The sequence below is a fragment of the Hyposmocoma kahamanoa genome, unplaced genomic scaffold (assembly GCF_003589595.1).
Source record: "Hyposmocoma kahamanoa isolate Upper Pololo Valley unplaced genomic scaffold, ASM358959v1 180, whole genome shotgun sequence".
Taxonomy (NCBI): Eukaryota; Metazoa; Arthropoda; class Insecta; order Lepidoptera; family Cosmopterigidae; genus Hyposmocoma; species Hyposmocoma kahamanoa.
Genome location: NW_020653711.1, coordinates 2639033 through 2666804, shown reverse-complemented (window position 1 = coordinate 2666804; position 27772 = coordinate 2639033). Strand labels below are relative to the sequence as shown.

The window sequence follows — 27772 nt, the reverse complement described above, 5'->3', positions numbered from 1 at the left end:
TATTTGATAAAATCAAAGAAAGCAACACTTCATAACACAAATTCGAATTAACAAGATCATGTACTTGAAAAGTGTACTACATAAAACTGACGTAACAGCAGAGATCTTTATTCACAAGTAATGTACAACACAAATTACTTAGCATGTTATTGATGACTTCCTATGTCTACGGTATCTTAGACTCAGTCAAAACATTACAAATTATATTACAAGAACATGCCATGGTTTTATTATACATACAAATTCTGTTTTCATTTCAAATAAATGAAATAACATTACACCACACATCACTATCACACAATTATATTACTTTTTACATAAAAACGACTAAAAATTCATATATTTGTTTGAGGCAGTTTCAGAAACCGCTTTGAGAAGCGCATAGTCTAAGCTAGGTACATTCTTACATGTTATTTCCCTTAAGTAAACTGACCAAAATCCATCAGCACGACAATGAACTTTCGATTATTCTCTTACACGGTTCCAGCTACAATAATTTAGCTAATAAAAATTGGATAATGAACAACTACATAGAAATTTATCAGTATCTTTTCTAGGAAGATGAAAGACGGATTCAATATAACAACGCGTTGTATTGCTTTGAAGATACATAATAAAGGCACACATGAATGCATGCGAATAAGTTCATTTCAGTCTAATTGATGAATTAAATTATTTGCAGATTATAAACAAATGCATTATGATTGCATTTGTTAAAACTGCAAACGAATGTAATCAGTAGTATAACTGTATAGAAATAAGTACCATAGTTCTAGCTAGAATATTATCGGCTTCTAGTTGAGGAATCCGCGGCACTGCGGAGCGCCGCAAAGGCACGGTATCTTCTCGTCTTCGAGAGGGAACTTGTAATCGTAAGTGATTTCTTCGTCGACGCCGATCGGCTGTTTTGAGTATATGACAATCTTCTTTTGCGACTCGATTGTGATAATTTTCGCGTAGCAGTTTGGCTGTGAGATAAACAAAACACAATGTCAGCTGTATGTAATCTGTTTTTTATGTAGCACTTTATTTTTATGTAGGTGTATACAGTACTATCAGTGGTTATGTTACAAAATATCAAAAATAATGAATACGCATCAAATTCAATTGCAATATTTCAAGAATCGCAGGTGTTACTCTCAACACAGAAATTGTTCCTTTTTGTAAACTTTTTAATTGTGAATAGAATAAAATGAAAAAAAAAAAAAAAAACTGTGATTTAGTCGAACAAAAACTAAGTTGCCGAAAAATAGTTCCGCGAAAAATCTGTGTACTCACATTGCAAGAGTGGTTGATAAAACGCGCCAGGTTACCGCACTTGGTAGCATCGATGATCGTATCGAGGTCGATACGGAATAGGTACGACGACCCGATTCCTGTTGCCTCGTAATGCGCCTCCCGCACGTCCGCCACGATCGGCCGGATCATCTGACCCACGTACTCGATCACCATCTCGTCCGCTGCTATGGGCTCCTGAAATAAAATGTCACAAATATTTTAAAAATTCACACGTATTGTGAAATATCTTCAGTAATTATTCTTTTATACGCTTAGTTTGTTGATTGCTGATTGCCTACTGCCTAAAACAAGAGAATTACTGTTAATTTGTCGTTCTATCATTAGCAGCAATAACACAAGGTTTAAAATCTTTCGTGTATAGACTTCATTGGGGGACCGTTACAGAACATTCCAATGATTTCGATTTCTGGATTTAAACATTTTTGAAAGTCATAGATGAATTTCGGTGATTTGACACTCGAATAACATGTATACTTACTTATTCAGTAAGTTCATGAATTAAGTACACAAGGTGAATATTTTTAAACCAAGGCACTTCCATTACCTTTGAGCCTACTTCGTCTTGTATTTAAGAGACTTCATGTCTCGCTGAGGTACGTATTTTTTTCATTAATATACTGTTATTAATAAAAATGTCATTTCGCACCTTAAATAATAAAGTGACTAAATGAAAGTATAATTTAGTGGTAGAAATAAAAATGTTGTAACAATAAAATAATAAATCATTATAAAAAGTACAATTACTATAAAACACTCCCTACTAAACAATCCAGACAACACTTACCCCAAAACAGCCTACATACGTATATCTATATGATTTAACAGTAGATCAAGAGTTTTACATGAAGATGATTTATGAGCACGTCCTCTCGTTTTGAAAATTCTGATGGGAGTGGTAATGGAACGAACCAAAGTAACAATAGTGAAGGAAAAGGGAATACGAGAACGATTAAAAATTTTAAAAGTAAGTGGCCTGGAGCCAGTAAAGAGGGTGATAAAAGGTGGGATGACGATGGAGGTCAGCATCGTCACATGTGAACCTGATGAAACAAAATATATACGAAATAAATTTTTTCTTAATAAATACAATTTTGTTTTGTATTTCATATTTTTCACCAGTCAAATTGCATGAATGGCAGGTGTCACGTAATTTTTTTTAAATTTATTTTCATAAAATTACCTAATTGGAATTTAGTCACTTTGCTATTAAGGGTGCGACTCCTCATGGAAGAATGGCATAAGTGGAGTTACGTCAAAAATGTTTATTACTCCATTAGATACAGAAAAATATAACCCACATCCTCTCCAATTCTTGTAACTATATCGTCTAATATTGTAGCTAGAGTTAATAGAATTGGAGAGTATGTGGGTTATATTTTTCTATATCTAATGGAGCAATAAACATGTTTGACGTAACTCCACTTATGCCATTTTTCCGTGAGGTGTGCGTTTGTAAGAACAAGGCGCACGGATTACTGGTACTTAGATACTAATTATATATACGTGTCAATGTAGTTCTAGAATACGTCCTCACATATACAAATCGACTAACCCGTCGGCACAACATCATTTAGCAATACAAATAGGCTTGGATGTAGTCAGCACTTAAAATAAAACGCTTCATTGTAGTACCTGCAACACGACTTTCGTTACTACTACTCTACCTGTAGTCTTACTCACCTGAAATGAAAAATAAACTCTGAGTAAGATATTTGTCTCTTTCTCTCGTATATCATTTCCATATGGTTGATAAAGAGATACGTTCATTTTTCATTCCTGGTTAGAAGGGATAATGTAGTTCACTTCGCACAGTCAGATATATGGACTTTCCCTTATATCGGTAAAGGAATGTGATCAACGGATAGTTATGAATAATAAATGAGATGTACCTGTGCGAAAAGTCCCCAGTCGTGAATGCCCGATTTGGCAAACTTGAGCTGTTTCTTTCTGAATTTGAGCTGGTTGAACTTAAGAAGGTCTGAATCCGTATCTGTGCCTGTGAAATGTTATTATTATTAGATTAGACGAATTGCCATTGAATGTAGGTGGATGAAGGCAGTGTAATAAGCTGTAAAAAATGCATATCCATTCTAGTTATTACGAATAAAAATAGTAGCGATGGTTAGCGCTATGTTCACAGCGCAGGCTAGTTTCCTACATCAATGTTTAATTAGGTCATTATCTATTATATATTTTTAATATTAGTATAAAATATTTCACATACATCTAATAGTACATTTTTATCGAGGGACTAAAACGAGCCAATATATACCCGAGGTGGTTAAACACACGAGCACCGCTAGATTAAGCAAATGTGTACGTCCTTACAAGACGCGTGACGGGCGCGCACACACACAAACTGCGTTACGACGTTTGTATGAAGTTACCACACTTATTCTTATTCCATTATGCCATCATTGCCTACACTTATATGCGTTGCGCTTACGCTGTTATATCGCTATTGCCTGTGCGAGTCACGACGCGATCGAACGTTCGATAAATTCATATCGAAGAACATTTATTTATTTCATTCCGAAGTTTGAAGCGTCTCCGATAAACTTTTTAAAATAATGACCAGAAATCTACTTCTCTAAAGCCATACACAGCCATACTAGACACTTAAATTATTACTTTTATACGTACCAAAGGCAGTAAGCAATCTTCTCTGATTTGAGCGAGCCTCTCTTGACGACGCAGTCGCAATCTTCGCTGCCTTGTTAGCTTTGTCCTCGACCGGCGCCTCGACGGTAACGGCTGTGTTCCGCCCGTGGTGGTACTTGTACTTAGCTTTGAGTCGTGCATCCATTTTGTAGTAGCCTTCTGTTCGAGCTGAACCGCTTGAATGACCCTATTGTTGAAATTGGGATTTCATTATTTATTCGAAATATTGTCGTTTACAAATGCAACGTCTTCAAAGGGAGTCACCGCAATTATGAATAAGTAAATAGTTAACCTATATATGAAGCTATCAATGCAAAAGTGGTATAACATACATTTTTTTTTACTTAAATTTACGTAATTATTTTACTATTCATGAACGATTATTATATTACGATTTATTTTCATTTATTCGCATTTCATATTCAATTAATTTTCAAATTATTAATTATATATTTGTTTACAAGAAAATACCGCCCAAATATAAAATAATTATGTACTTTAGTATTATTTAAAGTAATATTGTTAAAAAAATGAATGTGGAATTGGGAACTTCACACACATCACAATATTGCTTTGCAGATATGTGCAGGTTTCCTCACGATGTTATTCTTCATCGAAAAGCTCATGATAAATTTCAAATTACATTTTGCAAATAAATTCCGAAGAACTCAGAAGTGCAAGCAAGATTCGAACATACGACCCTCTGTTGAGACGCGGTCAAACCATCAGGCTGCCACGGCTGTACAATTCCATACAATGAGAGCGTAAAACACGTTGCAAGTATCGCTTCCACTCAGACCGCTTACTCGAAACGCACGTCTTTTTCGTTCTTATTACACGAGCATAAAGCTTTTCCTGGCCGGCTTTAGGCGATTTTGTCTCCACAAGTGTGGCCAAAGGCTATCAAATTTATTGCTCAAAGCTGATCCAAAATTAATTTCATAAAATATTTTTAAGATCATTCGCGTAAGTATAAAAAAGTGTCTAGAACAACAGACCTGTAGATCCTCGTAAATGTTGTTATGTCTCTTAGATTTCTTCTTAGGCGGCCCGTACACAACATCTGTGGGCGGATGATCGACCCAGTGCGTATCATTCAGCCAATACCCTTGCGCGTCTTCCGCGAGTAAAGATTCGTACGCTCTGCGTAGATACTCGACGTCTTCCCTGTCGATACCACGGGTGAGGAATTCGTACATGACTTGCATTTCGCCCATAATGTCGCGAGGTTTGAACGTGACGCTCGAGTGTAGAAGTTGGTCGTAGTCATCACGAGTTTCGTATAACCTGCGAAGCAATTGAAATAATTAGAAAACTAAACTTGTATTGAATATTGATATTCTATTATTTTTTGTGAAATCACTCCACTAGTTTGTTATAATTATTAATACAAAGATCAAACACTTATAAAAAATCTCTTCGATCCGGCCGGATTCGAACCCTAGCAAACCCTAAAAAAGACGCTATACCAACTAAGCCACGGAATGAACCAGCGAATCTCACGAATTTTTCTATGTGGTTGTTGTCACATCTTTGTATTTGGTTTTCAACAACTTTTTAGCCGTAACGCCATCTATGAGAAATCTATGAAAGTATTTCGTCACCCAGTTAGGTAACTTTACAGTTACCAGCCCTGGCTAGAGATGTCGCCATTAATTGTAAGTAAATTTGTATATTCAATATTTTTTTTTGTGAAATCACTGCACTAGTTCGTTATAATTTTGAATACAAAGGTCACTTAGAAAAAAATCCCACGATCCGGCCGGATCGGGACCGACGTCTTCGAGCAAACTAAACAATTAGAAAATTGCCAAACAACGATTGTTTACATTATTCATAATAATTGCCAAGTTGAAGTGGTACTGGTATGGTCACGTCTGCCGCATATCGAGCGAGTTGTGAGCCAAGACAACCACGGAGGGAAAACCCAACAACTCAATAAGGAGACGCGGTAGACCATGTCGACGATGGCGGGATCACTTAGACTCCAAAGTAGGCCAGATGTTGCCCAAGAACGAGAATGGACGCCTTAGCCCAGCAGTGGGACAGAATAGGTTTATAAAAAAAATGCTAACACTTGTTTATTATAATGAGTCCACCGAGAGCCAATTTATGGCGATAATTGAGGGCCAATTTATGGCCATCATTATATACTCTAAATCTGGTCATACGGCACAACTTATATCTCGGCACTCGCGAACGTAATGACAATTGTGTAACGTACAAACTACATACAAACAAAAAAAAAAACAAATTGCGTGCCTTCCGGAAAATTCTCGCAGTATCGAGAATTCCCGTATCACAATAATAATAATAAAACAATGATTTGTTTCAGAGACTTGGTTCATGATGATTAGTAACAAACTATTTCTTAATAACTAGTGTTATTTTTAATTTAAAAGGCGAGATACAGGCGCACGCAGGCACACCCTATCGCTCTAGCATGGGACTGTCTCACCTGTCCGCAATAATATTTAGGATCCCGTTCGAGCTGGCGCGTAGTCTGCTTACAACCGAAGCGAATCTGTTCAAATGGTTGATGGCATGGAAACCATTTATTCGCGCTTCGGTGAACATGCCAGAGGCGCTACAGAAACGCGGCAATCCCAACAAGATCTTAAAAGCATTATTGTATACATGGAGCGTTGTACGCCCCCTGCAAGTATTTAGCCCATAGGTTATAAATGTGAAAAGATTGACATACGCTGTAAACAGCGTTACCTTTACTTCCTTCGTACATCGAGCGAACCTACGGGCCAACATGTTGCACCTATCGTATCTAGTTTATACGTTAACCAACTGACATAAAGATCAATATGTTATGTACCATTTCATGACAAAAATTCGCTTCCACTCCCGTTACGCGGCAATGTAAATTGAGCTTTAATGTAAGTACTTACTTATTCTGTATTTCCGCGAGTTTCTTGGTCTCGTACTTTCGTTTGTAGGGCCTCTTCGTTTTCTCTTTAGGTTTGACTTCCTCCTTGGGAGATTCAATCTCTGGCTCTGCCATCCACGTGTAACCTTTTCAATGTTAAATGTCATGATTATTTGGGCATATCACTAAACTCTCACAAAATATAGAATTTAAGATGAAGGAATATGTTGAAATAGGATTAATAAGAAGTTTTAACATAAAAAACACTTAAGATACACTTATAGGAACTGACCATGATCATGCTGCAGATGATTGGAGGGCCTTCTCTCCTCTTGGTCGGGCGGAGGACGGCAGTACGAGTGATCAAGCGCCACTTGTGATGCCTGTGACGCTTGCGACGCTTGAGATTGCGGTGACGACGTCTCGGACACTGCGCTGCTGATCTGTTAAGTCCCAGATACACAAGTTTGATTAAATAAAGTAAATTTCCATTTCAATCAAATATTACCTATTGATTGACTAAAAGAACAGTTTCAAATAAACGAAATAAAATTCGTTTCTTTACGCCATATAACAGGTTTGTAATATATTAAAAAATTACAGCTGATGGTTCCACTGAAGTGAAATTCTAGATCTAGATTCGGTTATCAACGTACACGACTTTACGTCATGTCTTTTAGTCGAATAGTACCCAGAGTTCGACAAGTTTGGGTGGATACAGGTACTACTTGCATAAGTGTATTGCCAGTAATTTCTAATACAAGTAAAACCTCACCTCCTTAACCCCGTTGATACTAACAGCATCAGTGTTACTATGCTCGCTAAGTGACACGATCCGCTGTCGCTTATCGCTCTTCCTTTCTTTCCGCTCCTTTCTCTGCTTGCGCTCTTTTTTGCGCCGCACATCGAGCGGTTCCTCCTCGGAAGTGATCTCGCCCTCTTCGACCTCTGTTTCCGGTTTACTCTTTTCAGGAGACTTGAGATGGTTTTTGATGGGACTGCTTTTGGGTTCCTCCTTTTTGCTTTCCAATTTGCTATAATTACAAAAATCAATCGGTTCCATATTTCACAAAGTTCACGGTATTTTAAGCGCTGCGCATGCACACTAAGTTACACTGAACTTCAGAAAGTTTGTCTAGAAATTAATAGGTTAAGAACAAAGTTATTGGCTTCGTCGATATTAATAATAAAGAGCGACTGTAGGTTTTGATACGATTCTTTGCTTAATAGTTATAATTCAAAAAGAACAGAGCGATACCTAATATTATAGTATTTTTTTGTAAAATTAAGAACATACCTTTCGTCAGGCGGTTTCTCAGGCTGCGGTCGAAGATCTGATTCCATGTTTTTCCTTTGTTCTTCGAGGAATTCTCGCTCGATCTGTTCCATGTACTCGGTGTTCCGTCTCCTCCTCTCCTGGTACTCCCGTTCCTCTTCAGAGTCGGAATATACGCGATCCAGGATCGGATCTTTCGGTTCTTCTTCTGGAGAAAGGATTGGGGATCCAAGACGATCGTCTGACGCTTCCACGGGAGGTATTGGGGTTTTCTCTGAAAATTTTGATCACGATGATAAAAATGGGACGATAATAAAAATGCGACGATGGTTCTGCCAATCAACCAGAAGTAAAGAAGTCTGATTCATTTACTGTTTCCTTTATAGGAAGTTTCTTTTGCATTTTCATCTCAACATACTAATGGATATTCAATACGATTGCGATTGTGACAGAGAAAACGATATACAGGCTAACAAGATCATATAGTGATAATAAGAAATTTACCTCTTCTGCTTTGTTCCTCTTCGCTATCGGATGACGATGAGTATACCCGCCGTAGCCTCTCCTTGTTTGATACAACTTTAAGCTAGAAAATTAATAAAAAATAGTTCAAAATTATATCCCTATTAAATTTATTCACCAAAATTAATTCCCTGAACACATTTTTTAAAACTTACTGACACTAGATGTCAGGAAATATTTGTTGAGTAAATGAACTTAACACTACCCACTTTTATACAGTGTGTTGATAGGCATTCTCGCCATATTTAAGAAACGCCATATTGAATAATAATAGAAATAATGGTAAATCATCTAAAAATATTTTAAAAAATATTTCATTCAATTTTCTAGCTAATTGTATCTAGTCAAGTCATTTGCACCAAAGCAAGGGCAGTGACCCCGCCACCCACTTCACCGAGGGATACGTAATCTTTCTCGATCGCTTATTCACCTACTTTTTGAAATCTGATTATGTACTAGTATTGTTATAATTTACTATTAATTTACAATAATTAGAAAAGTTTTTTGTAACTTAGATTTGGTACTTATCAACTTCAGGTTACACGAAACTATTGCTAGAAGTACCTAGCTCCACAGCTGGTGGCTGGCTCCGTACTGGAGCCACTACCAGTTATGCAGAAATTCGCAGGTGAGTTTCGTTGCAACATTAGACTCATTAGACTCTACAACTTTAAAAGCAGAAACTTCGACACTCGTATCCTCCGCGTAAACTAAACGTTTCACATCATGCCATAACAAGAAACACGCACTTGTACTTGATGGATTACCATGTAGGTTCTGGTGTTCACCAGAACCTACCTGGTAGCGATTCTTTTTTGCGCTAGTTACTCTTGTTTAAATACCAAACCACGTGGCATTTCGTGACAGACTAGAATAGAATGGATGACATCCCGTCAGCGTGATGTAGACACAGTACGGGAAGTAAGGTCGATTGATCTATCAATCGCGCGTTGGGTACGACACTCCCCCGCCGTCGCTACTCGCACCCCATCACCAAATAGATCTAAAATGCGTTTCTCTTTGCGCATTTAAGGTAATTGTTCAAAATGTTTACAAGTGCCGTGCAAATCAATGGACCTTTGAATCAAATTTGTTTACCGCAATTAAATAAAAAATAGGAATTTACGAAATTTTTTTTTTTCGATTTATTTTTTTAGTGATAAGGTTCATTTTCGGATATAGAATGGACCTCTGTAAATATGGCGAGAATGTAAATCAACACATTGTATTGTGGCTATGGCTTTTACTAATTTGTTTTACTTTGGCACTATTGATAAGTGATGTCAACGGCTTGGAAGGACACAGAGCTCACTTTACTGACATGTTTAAACACAATAATTCATTCTACAACTATAAATTTGTCACGCGTCGATTCGATGCACACCCACAGTAGCTAAGGACACATAGCTTTCATCGGTTCAGTACCCCACGATTACTATCTACTGCAATCGACTCAATTTTGTTAGATCAGAAGTTCAGAGGTTCATTCAGAGCACCTCTCACAAAGATGCTGGGGGGTTTTCAGCGACATCTCTATGGTTTCCTTGTCATTGCACAATGTGTAGTGCTGTGCTCGTCCTTTAGTTAGTTCAGTGTCTTTCCACAAACGAATAAATGTATTTCTACTAACTAATTTTCTTTTGGCGACTCTCAATGTCACAACGTACATCAGTAGGTCTTAGAGTCTACTCTGTATTCAAAAACCTACAAAGTGGCGATACTTACTTCAGCCTCATTGAGATCGGAGTCATCCTCGGAATCGGAGTATAAACGCGGTGCGGCACCTTTCCGCTCCGGCTCTGATTCTGATTCCGACGACGACCGAGTCGAAGATGATGCTGATGACCTGTGAATGAGTACAAGCATTTAAATGCGAGATAAAATACACGCACGCTTGACTTACGAGTGCGTTCGATTTTTCAGCTCATTTGCTGGGCGCCAAAAAACTGAGCCTGTTTGGAAAATGATCGCATACGATCGACGCCAAAACTGATAGCGGATAAACTATGACTAAAGAGTAAAACTGGTTGTAATACTAACGAAGAGCTACTGGACTGCCGCCGTCGACTCCTCGACAAGTACGAGCCAGTCGTCCTGTTCCTTGGACTCGTTGGTACCTCCTTCTCTTCATCAGAGTTCTGCACGATTTCCTCCTGTCACGAAACATTGGTATTACCTATATTGTAGTTATATTCAAAATTTTTAAAGCTTAACTAGCATTAACAGGTATGGTTTTCTACACAAAACATGGTTGTTTAAATCGTACGTACTTGATCACTGAAGCGTTTATTAGAGTCCTCGTCCATAACAATAGGTGAGGGTATTTTTCTCTTGCGTCTGAAGCTAGGCATCTTCGGTATAGCCGCCCGAAGACCTAGTCCTATGCCTGCTCCGTAGCCACCTAACTCCAATCCGAGGTCTCGCGATTCCATTATCGACTTAATAGAGTCGACCATCTCTTCTTTTTTGTTTGAGATGTCCTGAGAAGCAGAGTTTTTATGTTCAGGCAAATATATAAATAGTTTGGCCATCGAGACAAATTATAAGTAGATTTTAACCTGCATTAGCTGTCTAAGAATGAAGGGTACATATCAACAGGCAAAGTTATAAAAGGCTTGTTTGTATTAGGCGCCAAACTGTTGCGAAAGTGTGTGTGCGAAATGATTTATTCTCCTTCAATTGTACCTGTAACGGCTGTCCAGGTTCTTGTGATGGCTTGGCCTGCCTAGTCTTGCGGCTCTGTTCATCCCACCACCCTTCGAAGCTCTTGAAGGCTGTGCTTTCGATCATCTTCTTATTGAAGTCCTTCTTTAGAATCATCTTGAGTTCGGCCGTTACTCGCTCGATTACGCTGTTTATTGTGGAGTAGTAGGGGTTGTCACACTCCTAGGGCATAACGTCATTGTATGTAAAAAAAAAAGGAATACGTCTTTGATTATCACAGGTTAACAAGCTATTAAAATGATAGCCAGCATTGTTTCACGAAACAAGCAAAACTTTTTATCCCGAATATTTACGAGGACATTCCTTAATTAATAACATTATAATTGCTAACACATATTTGACGTATATTTAATGTACAACTAATTACACACCTGTGTAGGGACTACTGGTTCAGGATACGCTTGGTAGTGATGTGTTAAAATAGGTGGCGCCGCGAAACCGCCGCTGTACGCTATAGCTATGTCCGCTGGAGCGGGGTAACCAGGTGGGGGATACGCTGGAAAGCACAAGTTTATGAAACCTATGAAGTCCTAGACGTTACTTATGTTGTTGGCCAGTTTATTTTGACGGACTACAAAAATATTACCGATTTGCGACTAAGCAATAGACGAATAATATTTAGCGACTTTGCGTTGTAACACAATACATATAAGACTCACCTGTAGGCGGCCATGCAACGGGCTGGTAGTAGGGATGCGCAGCGGGCGGTGGGTGAGTGGGGTGGACAGGGTGCGTTGGGTGTGCGGGGTGTGTTGGATGCGCGGGCGCGGGGTGCGTGGGGGCATAGTAGTATGCCTCCGCAGGAACTTGCTCTTCGATCTTTGCTTCGGTTGACGAAAGCGACGACAGCGACATCTAGTGGTCAAAATTATATGCTATTAGATCGAGTTTTCCTTCTACAATGAAATGGAAATTCTGAATCTATCACATCGTAACGACAGACACATTTTGACAAACTCGTTGAGTAGCTTATAATCCAGATTAACACTATAGAGTGCATGTCTTTTTGTACTAGACGAAAAAAACATTTGTCAATTTTTCAACAACATCTGTCAAGCAGCATAAGAATCGTTCATATCTCAATTAACATGAAATATTACCTGATCATCCTCTAAATTATCCTGATCTCTTTCTGGTTCAGGTGGCGCGGCGGTCGGCGATCGCTTTGGGTCCTCGCCCGTTAAAAGTTCGTCTTCTGACGACGATATATCCGAGCCGATCTTGTCGATTGGCGGGAATTTTCTTCTTTCTGCCTCTTTTACTTTCTGCATGCAATTGTATTTGTAATTAGAACAATTGCACTAATGGTAAACTTTTAAGCCATCTAATCCACATGACATGTACTAAGATGACATGACACGTGAAGGGTGAATTTCCTAATTAAATCAACGAACCTGTTCAACAGTGTTCTTAATACACTCAAGGTAGAATTCCCGCGAGAGATACGGCGACGGCGTGGTAGATAGTGGCTCAGGATCAAGCTCCTTCCGCGTATTAAACGACACCGTGCTTTCTCGGTCCTCGCTGCCTGAACCTGGTAATTAAATGTAGGTTAGCAATTCAGTTGCGAAACTGTCTAGCAGTGCGTTCAGTTCCATCTTTGTCTTGTGTATCAATAAACTGTATAAACACCGACGGGATTGGTCGACGGGTGTGAGGGCTATACATTGTGTTTAAAACACTTATTTTTCATAGCATTAAGTGACAGGACGCACAAGTCGTGCGTCTAGTGGTAATCGAGACGCCTATCCATAAGTTACAGTGCCACTGGGAGCTTTAAATCGTTAAAGACCTGAGAGGCACTGTCACTGCACTCGGCACCCTAAGACATAAAGGTGACAAGTCTTATGGGCCTGTAGCCCTTCAAAACCGGAACGCATTACTACATATACTCACATTATATGGCGGTAGGTAAGGTAGCAGTACTTCCCTGTACGAATTCTTTCACAAGGAGCTGGTGCTAAAAAGTTTAAATTTCTGATTTACTATGTTTACTATACCTTCATCATCTGAAGAGGGTTGATGTGCATCAAGGTCAGGTATGTTGGCAGGCAAGGGTGGCGGCACGCGCTCATCGTCTTCCTCTTCAGATGACATACCCAGCGTAAGAAAAGGCGGTGCCAACCCACCGGCGCCTGCGCTACCCGCGCCTTTTAGCAGCATCGCTATTCTGTATGACGTATAGGGATAGTGTCAGTTAAGAGTAAAACTATATATGTATAATATAAAAGAAGAAAATATAAAAGAAGATAATGATTTAAAAGAAAATATTTTACTAACAAAAAAGTTACAATTTATTTATCACTGTTCAAATGACGGTAGGTTAACCAAATACTGTCTTTATTAAAGATGTAAAATGAGTAAAATAACATTTGCAGGGTTGCCAGTTTTTATTAAAGTCTAAACAGTGTTGTAGTTGTGGTCGACAGATTTATCGATAGATTGTGAAAGAAGACAAAATTTAGCAAAAAAAAAGAAAAAAATAATAATATGAACATAACGTTAAGAGACACTCTAATGATTAATAATTGCGTTTTTACCTTCTTTATTATTATTTTGACAGTTGGCCCACTAGTATCGAAATCAATTCGTGAAGTGCAGATGCACGTTCTTATTCTAAGGCAAATTATTGCCTTATTGTACACTATACAAATAGTTTAATCTGTAATTGTATAGTGCACTATACAAATATAGACAAAACATCCGCATAAACCGATTTCTTGCCTGTAATCTACGACTGCAATCACTAGCTGCTTGTAAGCGGACAACACTTTCGTGCGATTAACTGTCATTTAACTCCATATTCAAAATAAACACTATAATAATTGATAGTCTTTTCGGCTCAGTGTTGCCGTTTAAATTACTTTTCTTTTAATTATATGTCAATAGAAAGACAATATTACCGAGCTGTTTTTACGTCTAATGCTCTCTACAACACTGAAAGGAAAGGTGTTTATTTCTGTTTTATGTCTAGATGTTAATTTGTCATTGAATAAGGTGTCTATGCGTACCTTGTATCGAGGTCGACGTTCTTGGGTTCGTCCTGAGGTGGCGGCGGCGGTTTGGGTTCGGGCTCCGTGCTTTCCGCCGCTTCCTCCGGCGGCCGCGGTTCCGGCTCTTCCACCACTGTGACCTCGGGTACCACTTCCTATGTGCAATGATTACCAATTCAATCCTCATTTATATATGAATATACGCTATATTCATGGACATAGAGCTAAAACAGATTGAATTATGAAAACAACGTTCATATGAAGCACTGGCCACAAATAATAAAAAATGCCAGAACGTTTAATCAAAATTAAAAGACGATTGAAGTAATTATTTTTATTATTATGAAATGTATTTTTATTGGTTTAAAATATGATGAATGAAAGATGGAACATAGTATTAAATTTATGATAGAACACATATTTTACATGGTTAGGCATGCAAATTTTTACTTAAAATGAATTGAATTATAATAATACAATTGGACATGCACAAGGAATATTTAGTTAATTAATATTAATAAAATAATAAATTATCAATGTCAAACAATTAAATATTTACATTTAATTTTTAAGTTTTTAATGAATGTCACGATGATTTACTATGATATTCAATTATTTTTGTGAAGTCACTCCACTAGTGATAATGATTAATACAAAGATCTAACAACAAGAAAAACATATTTCGATCCGGCTGGATTCGAATCAGCAGCTCCCAGCAAATCGTGCTAGACGGTATACCAACTAAGCAACGACGGAACGAACCAACGGATCTCAAGAGTTTTTCTGTGCTTGTTGCAGAGCTTTGTTTTTAATTACTTTTTGCCGTAGCACAATTGTAAGAAATCTATTTCTTCACTCACATTTAATTTTATATGCACATTTATATTAGAAGTATTTGTAATAATTTGTTTTAAACAACACAAAGTCTATTTCTGAATATATTATTTGGTAACATTTTATGTCCTATGGTAGTGGTAGATTATATATTTAGACACCACATCATTGCATCAACTTTTGTAGTAAGACAACATTGCAGAACATCCTGTTTGTCCATATCTACTTTGGAAGAGGTTTAGGTTAGTTTAGGAAACCATCTCTTTATATAACTGGCAAATGATTCGTATAAACACCGTGTATCATAATTCAATATTTTTTAGTGTTCGTGTAAAGTCAGCTCTTAACCTCTATCTAGACTGTAAAGGTTGGTTATAAGGAATCCTGATCCCTCCCTAAATGGACAATATGAAATTGAGATCTTTTAGAATTGTAAAATGTTTCATGTACTAGTCAGAGAAGTAGTACAATTTAAATATATATATAATACATAAATAGAATTAAATATTGAAACAGATGCAACGATGTTCGCAAATAGAATTACACCATGCAGGATGCCGTGCAAAAGCGTGCTATAGCCTCTACCTTATACACCCTTAAGTACTTATTTCATTTAACTACACCGAAAACATTGTTACAATAGTCTACGCAAGTATTAATCTAAATAAATGTAAATTATGTACAATTTAGTACATAGTGCAGGACTACTTAAATGTTTTTACCTACACCAGTATAATACAAATAAAACGTAAATGCCAAATTTACATTCATTTGAGTATCTTGCGATAACGTGTGTACTAGGGATGCCGCAGATGTATGCATCCGCAACCGTGGATCATCCGCATATTTTTAAATATATGCTTCCGTCCATCCGACATCCGAATCAATCGATGCAGAGTTTTTGCGGATACGGATGTTGTGCAGCTCACGACAAGATCGTCAAGCTCCATTCAAAACCTGTACCGAGTACTAGTGCTAATTAGGCAATCAAGGATCGAGAATTTGGCTGCGTGTAGTGCAACCTGTTTATTTTCAAAACAAAAGTTATTGAGTTTCGTTTACCACTTCTTGCCCGTGGACCACCTGACTGGTTCACCTGTGTGGACCGCAGGCAATTATTTCTTCCCGTAGGTCACCTTTACTTATGAACCTTTTCATTCAAGATGGCCCAGCTCTATTCGCATAAAGGACGGCCCACGATATCTTTAAAAAATATAAGTATTAATAAATGTCAAAATATTTTGATGCCTCCTGGCTTTCGTCTCTTTTGCTAAAAAAATATTATCTTTTACTTAAATTAATGATAGTTCACTGATCACCAAATCTACGAATGATCTACATGAACTATAAAAAACAGAACTTTTTCTTCACATCCGCATCTGCAGATAAAAAATTCGCACCCACATCCGCATCTGCAGATGTCATCATAACCCACATCGACGACATCCCTGTTGTGTACATTCAAAACCGCAATTGTTACAAATGTACACAAGATTTTAATCAGTTCTTGTAAATATGGCATCACAAATAGTTAATTAACATGCTTTCTAATCTACACAATTATATTAAACACTGTACATAAATATGTAATTAAATTTGTGCTTTGCTATTAGACTATGCAGTGCACGCTTCCATTGATACCTCACATCAACCAGGTATTATAGCTAAACCGAGCCAATAAGTCTGCTTGCACACTTGACTACTGTATATCCCACTACCACCGATGCGACACCGACTACAACAAGCTACACGTTACTCGATGCAAATTACAATTTGAAAACTTTGTGATGAGAATTAAACTTTACGTACGTAACACTAAAGTAACTTTTCCAAAAAACTTGCAATGTCACTAGTTATTGAATATCATCGTGTGATACATGTATATAGTATGTATTGTATTTCACTAGTTTGTTGTTATTAACGATACAAAGATACTTTTTTGTTTTTTATAACATCAAGTGACGGGACGAACTAGTCGTGCGCCTAATGGTAAGCTACACGCCTGTCCACAGCAGCTGCAGTGCCACTCAAAGCTTTAAATCGCAAAGATCTGAGGGGCATTGCCACTGCGCCCGTCACTCTGCCAGGTTCCATGTACCTGTAATTGCACCATTACCCTTCAAAACCGGAACACAGCAATGATGACATTTACTGCTTAGCGGTAAAATTAGGTAAGGTGGTAGTACTTCCCTCTACAAACTCTTTCACAAGGGGCTCTACTGCTACTAAAAATCGAAGATCGAACAAACATAGAAAAATTCCTTCTATCCGTTTAGAAACAAACCACACTCGATTGATATCACAAAATTGTATTGTCACATAAATTTAATTAGCTCATAAGCTGCTTTTGTGAATGAAATTTAATAAACATCATTGTTATTGAAACCAGCGACAGTTTATAGACCCGGTTTGGCAAACAGCCGCTAGTTCGTGTCCAATCAGATCGAAGAAATTATGTTTTATATTTGTTCAGTTTTTCTATGAATAATAATAGTAGAACATGTTATTATCGTGACCAAGATTAAGTAGTCAGTAGAGGTACTGCTTGTCGGCCATGATTACGATTGTAATCAAAACAGTTAAGCACAATGTTCGCGCGATTCAGTAACAAGAGAGTACTTTCATAAGCACCAAATTGCACTATAGTGCAATATAGTGTGACGAAAAAAATGTGAAGAAAACAAAAGAAACATATTTTGCATCGAGTACACTAAACATTGTGCATAATGTGCGGTGCGGACCTTCTCCTTTTCTTTTTCTTTCTCCTTCTCCTTCTCCTTTTTGTCCTTGGGCTCTGGCGAGGCGCGCTCTTTGGCGGCGGGGGTGGCGGGGGTGACAGGCGCCGTCCACGCCGCTGCCGGCGTCGCGCTGGATCGTCGCTCCAGCTTTCGTATGACCGTTATGTTACATTGATTCACTATATCCCTTCAATCTTGGAATGCCTACACTTCCAGTGAGCTAATTTCCAGAATACTAAGGAGATCACACCGTGACAAATATCATAAAACCACTGGTGAAAATTGTCCCATATTTTTTCATAATTAAGTATCATGATCATGAATTAAAGCAAAGTGAAGCTATCCGAAACCTTCAAGGAACCGTGTTCTAAATAATAAACAAGTTGTGGTGGTATATTGAAGATTTTGCTTTTAGTGTTTTACTTCTAACAGATGTTTAAAAGTGATCAAGACCACACTAAGATGGAATCGGCCAAAATTAGCTGTTTGTTAGTAGATGATGTATTCACACAGATGAAAACAGGACAAAACACTGTGTTTGATGGAATAAAAATGTAATACACAATAGTCAGTAGGTGTATAATACCACATAGTCAGAAATTATGGTCACTTTTTGGGGTGTTCTGAACTCTTTACATAATAGTATATATAGGTAACGCGGTATATTAATTTGTTATAGATTAAAATGCTGCAGTCATTTTCGTGTTACAAATACGCTGCTTTCTTTTATGCTTTGAGCTCTGTCGCGTTAGTCTCCTGTTTGAATGTAACTTCTTTTCTTTGTCTTTTGTGATCACACTCGACGGTTTGTTAATATTTTTGAGTAAGATTGTACACAGATTGTTTGTGCTAAGTAATTACATGTGAATGGTGGTGATGCGGTGCGGGCGTGTGGGGGGTGTGGTGTGGATGCCGCCAGTCAGGCCACCACACGCCGCTGCCGCCAGGCGTAGCAGTGCTGCCGGCGCTGCTACCGCTGTACCCCGTATAAGCATACCTGGATCGATTAACAATACATTATAAAAAGAAGAAACATACATTAAGCCACACTATAAAATAATGCAATTTCTACATTAATCTCGCCGAGCTAACCTAGTTGCCAAGATATTAATCATTAATATAATTTAAAGTGTTTTCTTACTGCAGATTTGTTTGTCATCAATGTCTTCAACTATGTCAAAATGAAGTAAAAGTGATGACGAACGGGAGTCTAAATAAATATGCCAATATTCTAGCTGCAGGTTTTCTGAAAGGTTAAAGTTACATCTAAAATTCGTTACTGCTGAATTCGTAGCTGGCTCTAGTTGATTAGACTAGAATATTTTTTTGTTTAAAGTAAACGGGCATTTGACCTCCACCTCATCTGATGGAAAGTGACAACGAGGTCGACGATGAAGCATGCACGCCTATATAATGCCTATCCACTCTCACCTAGAATATTATACTTATAAGCGGGCAATGTTATGGCGGTATTCAAGGCTTTGCAGCTTCGCCTCTACTAAATCTGAGTCACCGATAAGTGTTACTTACCCTGGTTGGTAATAAGAGTCGTAAGCGACGGGCGTGGGCGCGGGCGCGGATGCAGACGCGGCGGGTGTGTACGGCACGTCGGTGGTGTGACTGGGCGCCGCGAATGGCTCACCAGTCTCGCTCGCACTGCGCGCGTACCGCTCGCGGTATCTATCCAATAGCGGATGCGCAATGAGAAATAAGAAAAAGAAAAAATTGGTGGGTTTTTAAAATTAGTTAAATTTTTAGTTTAAGTAACTAATACGATTCGAATTTCTTAGTTATTTGTTACCTGATGACTCTATAGCCAATGCTCAATAAATAAATAATAAAAAATGAAAAATAACCAGGGAAAAAAATTATATTATACAATTATAGTATTTTGTGTTCACAGTTTTTAATTAATTAGTTTTTAATTCTTTATAGCATTGACCATAATGTTATACGGGATAGAAAAGACGTAACGCTAAATTAACAGCGTATTATGGATACTGTAGGACTCATGATATTTCTAAAGAGCGAACGAGAACGAAGCAACATTTATAAATTTTTAAATTTTATGAAGAGTAAAATCTTTATAAAATTTATAAATGTTGCCTCATCTTATATTTAAGGTGCTCACCTTAAATATAAGATGCATTAAATATATGATCCACAACAAATTATTTAGTACTAATGATACTTAGCAGCCTAGTGGACAGTCTGCTTGCGATTACACTTGCGGCTACAGGCAAGCCGCAAGTTCACATCCCAGTTAATTTGTTTTTTCTTTAGTTTTACGTAGAATTTTGCTTATATTTACACTAGTTCAAATTTGTACAATCGAAAATTAAGGAAAGCATATTCTATTGATTAATATTAATAAAAGAACAAAATAGAGTAATTATTCTTTTTTGCTTCCTTATTTGTTTAAGTACACTCATCAACGGTGTATAGAGATCAAGCACGTTTTTGCTAATTACTAATTTTTTTTTTAACACAATGGATTTTTGGTCAATTTCTATTTCAAATGCAATTTATAAAATTGACTACAAAAAAATCATTGGTTTAAAAAAAAATCCTGATTTTCAGTAACGTGGCATTATTTGTTATCTTTATCAGTTAATAATAGCTCCATAGCAATGCCAAATTAATAAATGAGAAATAAGGTAAATATATCATTACGCTTATATAAGGGTCGAATTACATTCAATGCACGGACGAATTTGATAATATTATCCTAAACAAGACACGCTTTTACTACAAGCGCGTTGCTAAGTATGGCATGCAGTACAGCTCATCTATAATTATTGTTTATACAAAACAAAGTAAAAGTTTATCTGACTGCATTTTATAAAAGCTAAGCTCGTAAACAAAAATGAGGACAATCTTTTTGAATATTATGATATTTTCACTACCATGATATTCATACACTTTTGTGAAAATACTTCATTAGTTTGTTATTACTATAAAGACAAGCAACAAGCACATAGAGAGAGAGAGAGTCGTAAGGTCTGCTGACTCAGTCTGTAGTTCAGTTGGTAAAATCAATAGCCACAGCGAGGCAACAAACGATGGTTCGACTCTAGTCAGATCAAAATAATTGTTCTTTGTGTTTGTTCCATCTTTATATTCATAATAAAAGTGAAGACAGCCAAAAGTACGCAAAATTGTACAAACCATCTCTTAACATAATCGCTTTTTAAGCTTTTTTAGAGTAAAAGAACTAACTAGATAAAGAATAACATGCTATCCCTTAGGAGGTAACTACATCATGCATGGACACGTCATTGTAAATGATACCTACTTGCGTCTACACTTCCTCTTGCAGCGGCCGCTTGCGAAATTAGAATGGGATATTGAATGTTAGTCCAATTGTGTATTTACGTAAACAATACCGCGAGTGCAGATATCTCTCTGCCACAATAAACCCGCTGTTTTACTCATGACACATAGTTTGATATGATTTTGATTTGGTTTTTACGGATATGTAAAACTCAAAAATACTTCCAAGGTTAATTTTATATATTTTTATTATATGTTGTTTTTCAACTTCTATTTGGTGTTCAACTGTACTGTTCGTGACTCTATACACCAGAAGGGAAGGAACCGGAAGTTTCGACTAAACATCCATTATAATATAAAGTTTAATAGGTAATTATCAAAAATAAGAATATGCACTATTGTAAGTATCAGGTGGCGTTGATACACGGCCAGAGCGAGTCGCAGTAGTCAACTTTGGTCGGATCAGAGTCTGATTCAGCGTCAGTATCAGGTAGAGACCGACGCTGACACTGACTGATCCGTCTGTTATAGCCGGAAATATCTGAGGTCAGAGACGCTGTTCGACAGACAGGAATGTATCTAGACTGATGCCTTTCTCTAAAGTATTATTTAATGAAATGTCATTGGCGTCTCTAGCAGACGCTCGCAGACGATCTTCCTTTTGACTTTGCACTCATCTCTTCATGGTCCCCACTATATTACGGTCCCTATGTAAATTTATAGAAAACGCGAAAATACTTCCAAGATGGTCATTTATTATTATACGTTGCTATGCAAATGTATTCGTGACATTGGTACTTACCTATCTCTATCGCGGTCCCTGTCGCGCTCTGAACGGTCCTTGTCCCGATCGCGATCTCCGCGGCTACGATGGCGATGCCTGTACTCTCGTTCTTCATCGGACCATCGCGCATTGCTGTCACTAGGTTCCACGTCTTTATACGCCCGAGGATATGCTTCCTAAAATCGCAATTGTCAACAAAAAAAAATTTGTATTTTAGAAAATAATTATATACTGAATATGTGTTCATAATCAATGTTACCATTTATTGTCACAATAATTGTGGATGGTCAGAAAACATTATGTAGATTTAGTTGCATAGTACGGGTCGTATAGAATTGAAACATTCGCTCTGTGTTTAAAAAATGACATCAACCAGCTGTAGACGTGTACATTATTGATTTTATTGAGTAACATGACGTTTTACTACCATGATATTCATGTATTTCTAGTGAAATTACTCCATTGTTAACAATCATAACAGATGTGTTTGGTGTGCTTCAAATTCAGAATTGTTCAGTATTTCATTTCTATTCCATAATTATACTCCTATAATCAAGATACCAATCCGCAAAACTGGTATAAAAATATCAATATGTATGTAATATGTATTTAATATGGCACAAGAATACAATGAATGGTGAACCTTAATTTTTTCAAGTTATGTTTACAACTAAAATAATAATGTGACAACCCTACACTGCGAGCAAAGTATAGGCACTCGCGTTGCACTACTTGTCTTATGTATTATGCTATTGCTATCGTCAAAACTCATCATACTACATCTTATTCTATAAACAGTAATTGCTTTAGAAGTTCCATTACTCAACACTAGATGGCGCTATAATGAATAGTTCCTATAAGAATTTATTAAGAGCTCCTTCATATTCAACCGATTGTCGAAGCGCTGCAGCCGTGCTACTACTAATTCTCTTACAATATCGCTGTTGCCGGCAACATTGAGGGGTCGCGCGGCGACTAAAAAAGTGATCGGCGACTCTCGGCGATATTTAGACAATGTTTCAAATAGGAAAAGGCGATTTTAGGCTACTTAATAAAATGTCTGGGGAATTACAAATTTTATGCGAATTAACTTCGCAAAAATCTGGCAACACTGTACAATATCTAGTCTGCAAGGGATTCGCTCGGCCTTTTGGAGGGAAAAGTGTCGTTTTTATTTTGACGTTTAATTATTTTGTGAAATCTAGTTTAAAGTGAAATAGGATAGTGCTATTGTGCCTTAATCGAAGATTAAAACGCGAAATTATACGAATCTCGAACTAAAATACCCGTATCGGCCCGTTCTAAGGAATCCCGAGTCAATCCAAGCACGCCGCCTCAAATTGCCTATCCTCTTTGTGGTGGCCATATTTACAGAAATATAATTAAACGTTTATGTTTTCGGCTGAAGGAGTTTGTTTCCATGGCTAGCAATAAATTAAAAAAAGAAATCTAGTCTGCAAAAGAGGCGCGACAATGGCGCTGCAGCTGCGCTTCTAAATGTAGCATGAATGTTAGTAATGGCGTCACTGCAGCGATTCTACAAGCGCCTAATTTAAAAGCGTCTTTAAAGCTAGAAATCCTATAAACATCAAAAGTGCTTTAATTAATAATTTTGTTATACATAACTATGACCATAAGGGAATGCCCTCTTCACACTTCCACAAGCTTGTTTATTCCATGCATTTTTTTTTATGTTATTATTTGGCACCAAATGATGGGATGAACAAGTCGTGCACCTGGTGGAAGGCGACACACCTGACCATACCAGTTGCAGTGCCACTCAGAGCTTTAAATTGCAAAGACCTGAGAGGCAATGCCACAGCACCCGTCACCCTGTGATAACAAGAATAGAAGTCCCATGTGCTTGTAATTTACTGTAATAAAATAACATACATGTCAAATTATAGTGCCAAAAGACAATAATTCGTCATACCTTTTCAGTAATCTTAGGATCCTCTAATCTCTTGCTGAGTGTGGGGTCAACTTTAGTTGCTCTCACATCTTCAACAATAGGAGGTTTGATAGCTGCCGGTGCAGGGTGCAGCTTTCTCTCCATTGTCTTATCTTCGTACATCTCCTGACATACCTTGCCAAATGGATCATGGAAGACTTCTAGCACCTGCACATAATTATTATTCTGAAGGAATCCCATCAGATGTACTTTCATTTCTAATGCACTAGACTAAATCAAACCAATAACTTACAGGCAAGCCGCATAAAGCCATATTTTTTAATATTAATTTGAAATTAATTTCATGGCCACGGATTCTAGTACTTCAATTGAAATATTAAAAATAATAAACACAAAATAATACAAAACAGTAGCAGCATCGTTAGGGATAAAGATAGCTCAGTGTTGTTGTCGTGGTACAGTATGCAATGGAAGAATGGGCATGTCTCCCTACTGTAGAATTGTCATACTTATTTTGTGTACTGTGGGGACATAGTCAAATGTTAAGTACTGGGGTTTGTGATAGGAAGAAATTGATACAGTAAATCATCACTTACCTGACCCATAACAGATTTGCCATTATACTTTTCTATACATAGCTTTGAATATTTCACATCTTGAAACACTATTCTTGCAAATCCCAAATGTCTATTTGTCATTGGATGGTAGAATATGGTCAATTCTTCATAAGGGCCAACTTTATTCATCATATCAGCTAAAAAAGCCTTATCAATGTTGTCATTCAGGTTTGCTATTGTTATTTCTAAAGCTGGTGGAGTTCCTACATAATTTTTATCTATTTTAAACCTGGAAAAAAATGAAAATGCATTTTTAAACTACTGAAGGATAAAAACATTCCGTCATTTGAAATTCCCGCCACGACTCAAATGTCAAATAAAATTTTTCATGTTGGTAGCATTGAGCAAGTGGCTATAATAAAAACAAAGAAGACTATATATCTAATTTTACACATTTTTCTAATGAATTTTCAATATTCCGAGAAATTTTAGTGTTTACGCATAAATCACAATCAACCTATGACAATTTATAACTGTAAATTCACTAGTGTGCAGTTAAATTTGCACTAAATATGTTAACAATATTTCAACCCACTTTTAGCTCAATGAAGTTCAGAAACTGATATAAACTTACTTGGGTAAACATATCTAGATTTTTTTACTAATAATTTTCATATCTAGTACGTAAAAATGATTAGGAACTTGAACTAAAATTCTAAGAAAATTTCCATGGACATTGACCTACCGACTTGGAAATTATTGAAATTGTCATGTTAACCATCGAATAAAAAAAGAAAAAACAATGTTTATACCTAGGAACCGGCAGATCAGCAGCTTCTAGTCTATTCCAGATTCTGGAGAGCTGCGATCGTGGGTCTCTGCACTGCACAGGAGGGTATGTGTTGTCTCCTGGCACTTGCCCATCATATCTGTACAACTTGGTTGCTCCTTTTACCAAAAATGGGTCTATCAATAACTTATAGTTCTTGGGCGCTTTGTGCAACGCGGCATTATGCCCTGATGGTTTATGCTCCATCCCTCCATTCATCCTGAAAGAAAATAAACAATATTAATATTTTACTTGACCTAACCTAAAATTGTAATAAAAGTCACTCTAAATTGGCAAATTGTATTTTGTAGCCCAAGGAACGGCTCCGTCATCTGGAATAAATATGTGAATGGCTAAAAACATAGACTTTCCGTGTAAAACCAACCTGTAATTTGAAAGAAAACAACAATACGGTTAAAATATTATTAAATCGCTGTACGTAGACGAAAACGTGTGATCTCATCTTATGCCGCTATAGACCATATCTCCATTATTATGTTAGACATGATGAAATTATAAGAAACTCACTAAATTAACACGAAAAAATCGAATTACAAAATGATTTTCTGCAGCAAGCTCTCTCCATGGTGACGGTCCAAGGAGCTCTGAAATTCTGATAAAAAATACTTACCTCAATCCTGTTTATAAGTTAATATTGTTTTGGGAGAAACATTTCTAGTTTTATCACAAATAAATAATGGAAATAACGGTGTAACCTAAATTTTGTTTTGCAAATTCTCACAAATGAGACTTTCGTTTGATTTCTTGCACAATGTTTACCATAAAGTATGATATTTTTTCCGGTTATCTAATACACGTAAATGTACGAAAATAAGTAACTTTATGTACGTCTAATTTATGTTATGTTGGCAGCTCCGAGCTATGTCACTTTGGGTCTTGCCACATAATCGACTAGATTCTACTATTTTTGGCTGATAACAAAAGATGAAATTGTTCAATAATTTGTATCGTGGTTATTTACATACTCCTAAAAGAACTATCAGTATGGTACAGTCAAGAGCACATTAAGCTTAATACTTTGTCTTTGGACTGTTTTTATCGTAAGCGGCATAGAGTTAGGTTCAAATCTTAAGTGTCAAGCTTGACGTGCTCTTGACCCTGTACATGAATGTACAGGGTCAAGAGCACATCAATAATCAGACGTTGTCAACACAAACTAAATAAGGCTAGCAGGATATCATCAGCAAACCTCGAGGCTATCTTCTACGCACCACACACACTGTGCATTTTGCTTCGGTGATTTTGATGTCGTTATAAAAATACTTTACTATTGGTATACCTCAAATGTCGTTATGCTACTAAAAAACGTACTAAAAAAAATTTAAACGTACTACACTTAGAATAATAACGCATAGAATGATAGTTTCATATCAAACGAACTGTCACAAGTGAGGTAAAAATAGAATTCATGTAGGCTAGTTTTAGTAGTAGGTTAATTTTCGGTTTTAGTGAATATTTATATAAAAATACAAGTTGAAACGCGTTACTTCCTTGTGGAATGTGATGTTAGTATGATGTTAGTACTATTTTATGTTTGTCTGACGTATTTTTACACTCATTTACCGCACATTTCGTCATTTTTAGCTAAAATTCTTGAGCTGCAAGTTGACCTTGAGCACTGGAGGCCCGCCCGCTCATGTAAGCCCATTGGGAGCGCTTCAATTTGCCTCACTTAGCGTGTGCGGACTAGGTTTCTATGCGTTATTATTCTAAGGTACTACATTATTTCGAATCGAACTTTATATTACATTATTACCGAAATCGAAATGTGCACTCAGCCGTACATCAAAATACAAGTATATGGAATTAATACTGATACTGGCGATAATCGCCATAATTTTTATATTGTTCTTATAAACTGACATTGGATCAAGCCTATATAGTGGCCGCTATAAAGGAAATAATAATAATAACTTTAGTAGTTATATAGGTAATGAATGCCTGACAGTTTTTTAAACTTTCAGCTATATTTGAAGTAACATACAATTTTCAACAAAGGATTTTGATACTTGGTAGCTACGTACCTACGACATTTGTTATCTCATTTTCTTAAATTGGCGGACGACGCCATACGATAGTAGTGCATTTACATTAACATCATCAGCCTTAAACACTCTACGATAAAATTTTAATAGCGTGTGGCTTAGAGCATGCAGTGTCTAGCACAAAATTTTTGAGTGGAGTATCCTATTGCGTGCGCGCGGAATTTCTTACAGATTTTTTCTGATGGTGTGAAGATGGATAGACGTAATATTAATTAATATACAAGGTGTAACAAAAACATAACGTTTTATTCAGTTAATGGTATGAAATACATTTAGAAATTTTATATTTGATCACTCTCTAGACTAGTCATACACACTTCTCTGTCCTAGTTTGACGTCAGATCATGATACTTTACGAAGTATGTACGTATACAAACCTTTTCGGAGACTATTAGCCGGTGTGTAGGTACAGATTCAGGCGCAAGG

At 37.0% G+C, this 27772-nt stretch overlaps 1 protein-coding gene across 3 annotated transcripts; it reads right to left on the bottom strand.

Annotated features, from left to right (window-relative positions):
* Nucleotides 1-49: 49 nt before the first annotated feature.
* Nucleotides 50-25887, bottom strand: LOC113225929 (histone-lysine N-methyltransferase SETD1). 3 transcript variants are annotated; one of them, XM_026458401.1, is made up of 28 exons: nucleotides 25809-25887; nucleotides 25264-25500; nucleotides 24491-24740; nucleotides 23916-24101; nucleotides 22001-22158; nucleotides 19456-19605; nucleotides 18787-18922; nucleotides 17929-18072; nucleotides 14372-14508; nucleotides 13361-13530; nucleotides 12755-12894; nucleotides 12461-12625; nucleotides 12020-12215; nucleotides 11732-11856; nucleotides 11322-11522; nucleotides 10907-11116; nucleotides 10677-10789; nucleotides 10362-10482; nucleotides 8619-8700; nucleotides 8136-8388; nucleotides 7614-7872; nucleotides 7131-7281; nucleotides 6861-6984; nucleotides 4959-5247; nucleotides 3943-4147; nucleotides 3189-3295; nucleotides 1279-1473; nucleotides 50-968 (listed from the first exon to the last, which is right to left on the bottom strand). In XM_026458401.1, the coding sequence occupies exons 2-28, from the start codon at nucleotides 25497-25499 to the stop codon at nucleotides 795-797; spliced, it is 4677 nt and encodes a 1558-aa protein (XP_026314186.1). In that variant the 5' UTR covers nucleotide 25500; nucleotides 25809-25887; the 3' UTR covers nucleotides 50-794. The 3 variants fall into 3 exon arrangements, with proteins under 3 accessions (XP_026314186.1, XP_026314187.1, XP_026314188.1); XM_026458402.1 differs by lacking the exon at nucleotides 25809-25887 and adding an exon at nucleotides 25666-25725; XM_026458403.1 differs by lacking the exon at nucleotides 17929-18072.
* Between the last annotated feature and the right edge of the window lie 1885 nt (nucleotides 25888-27772).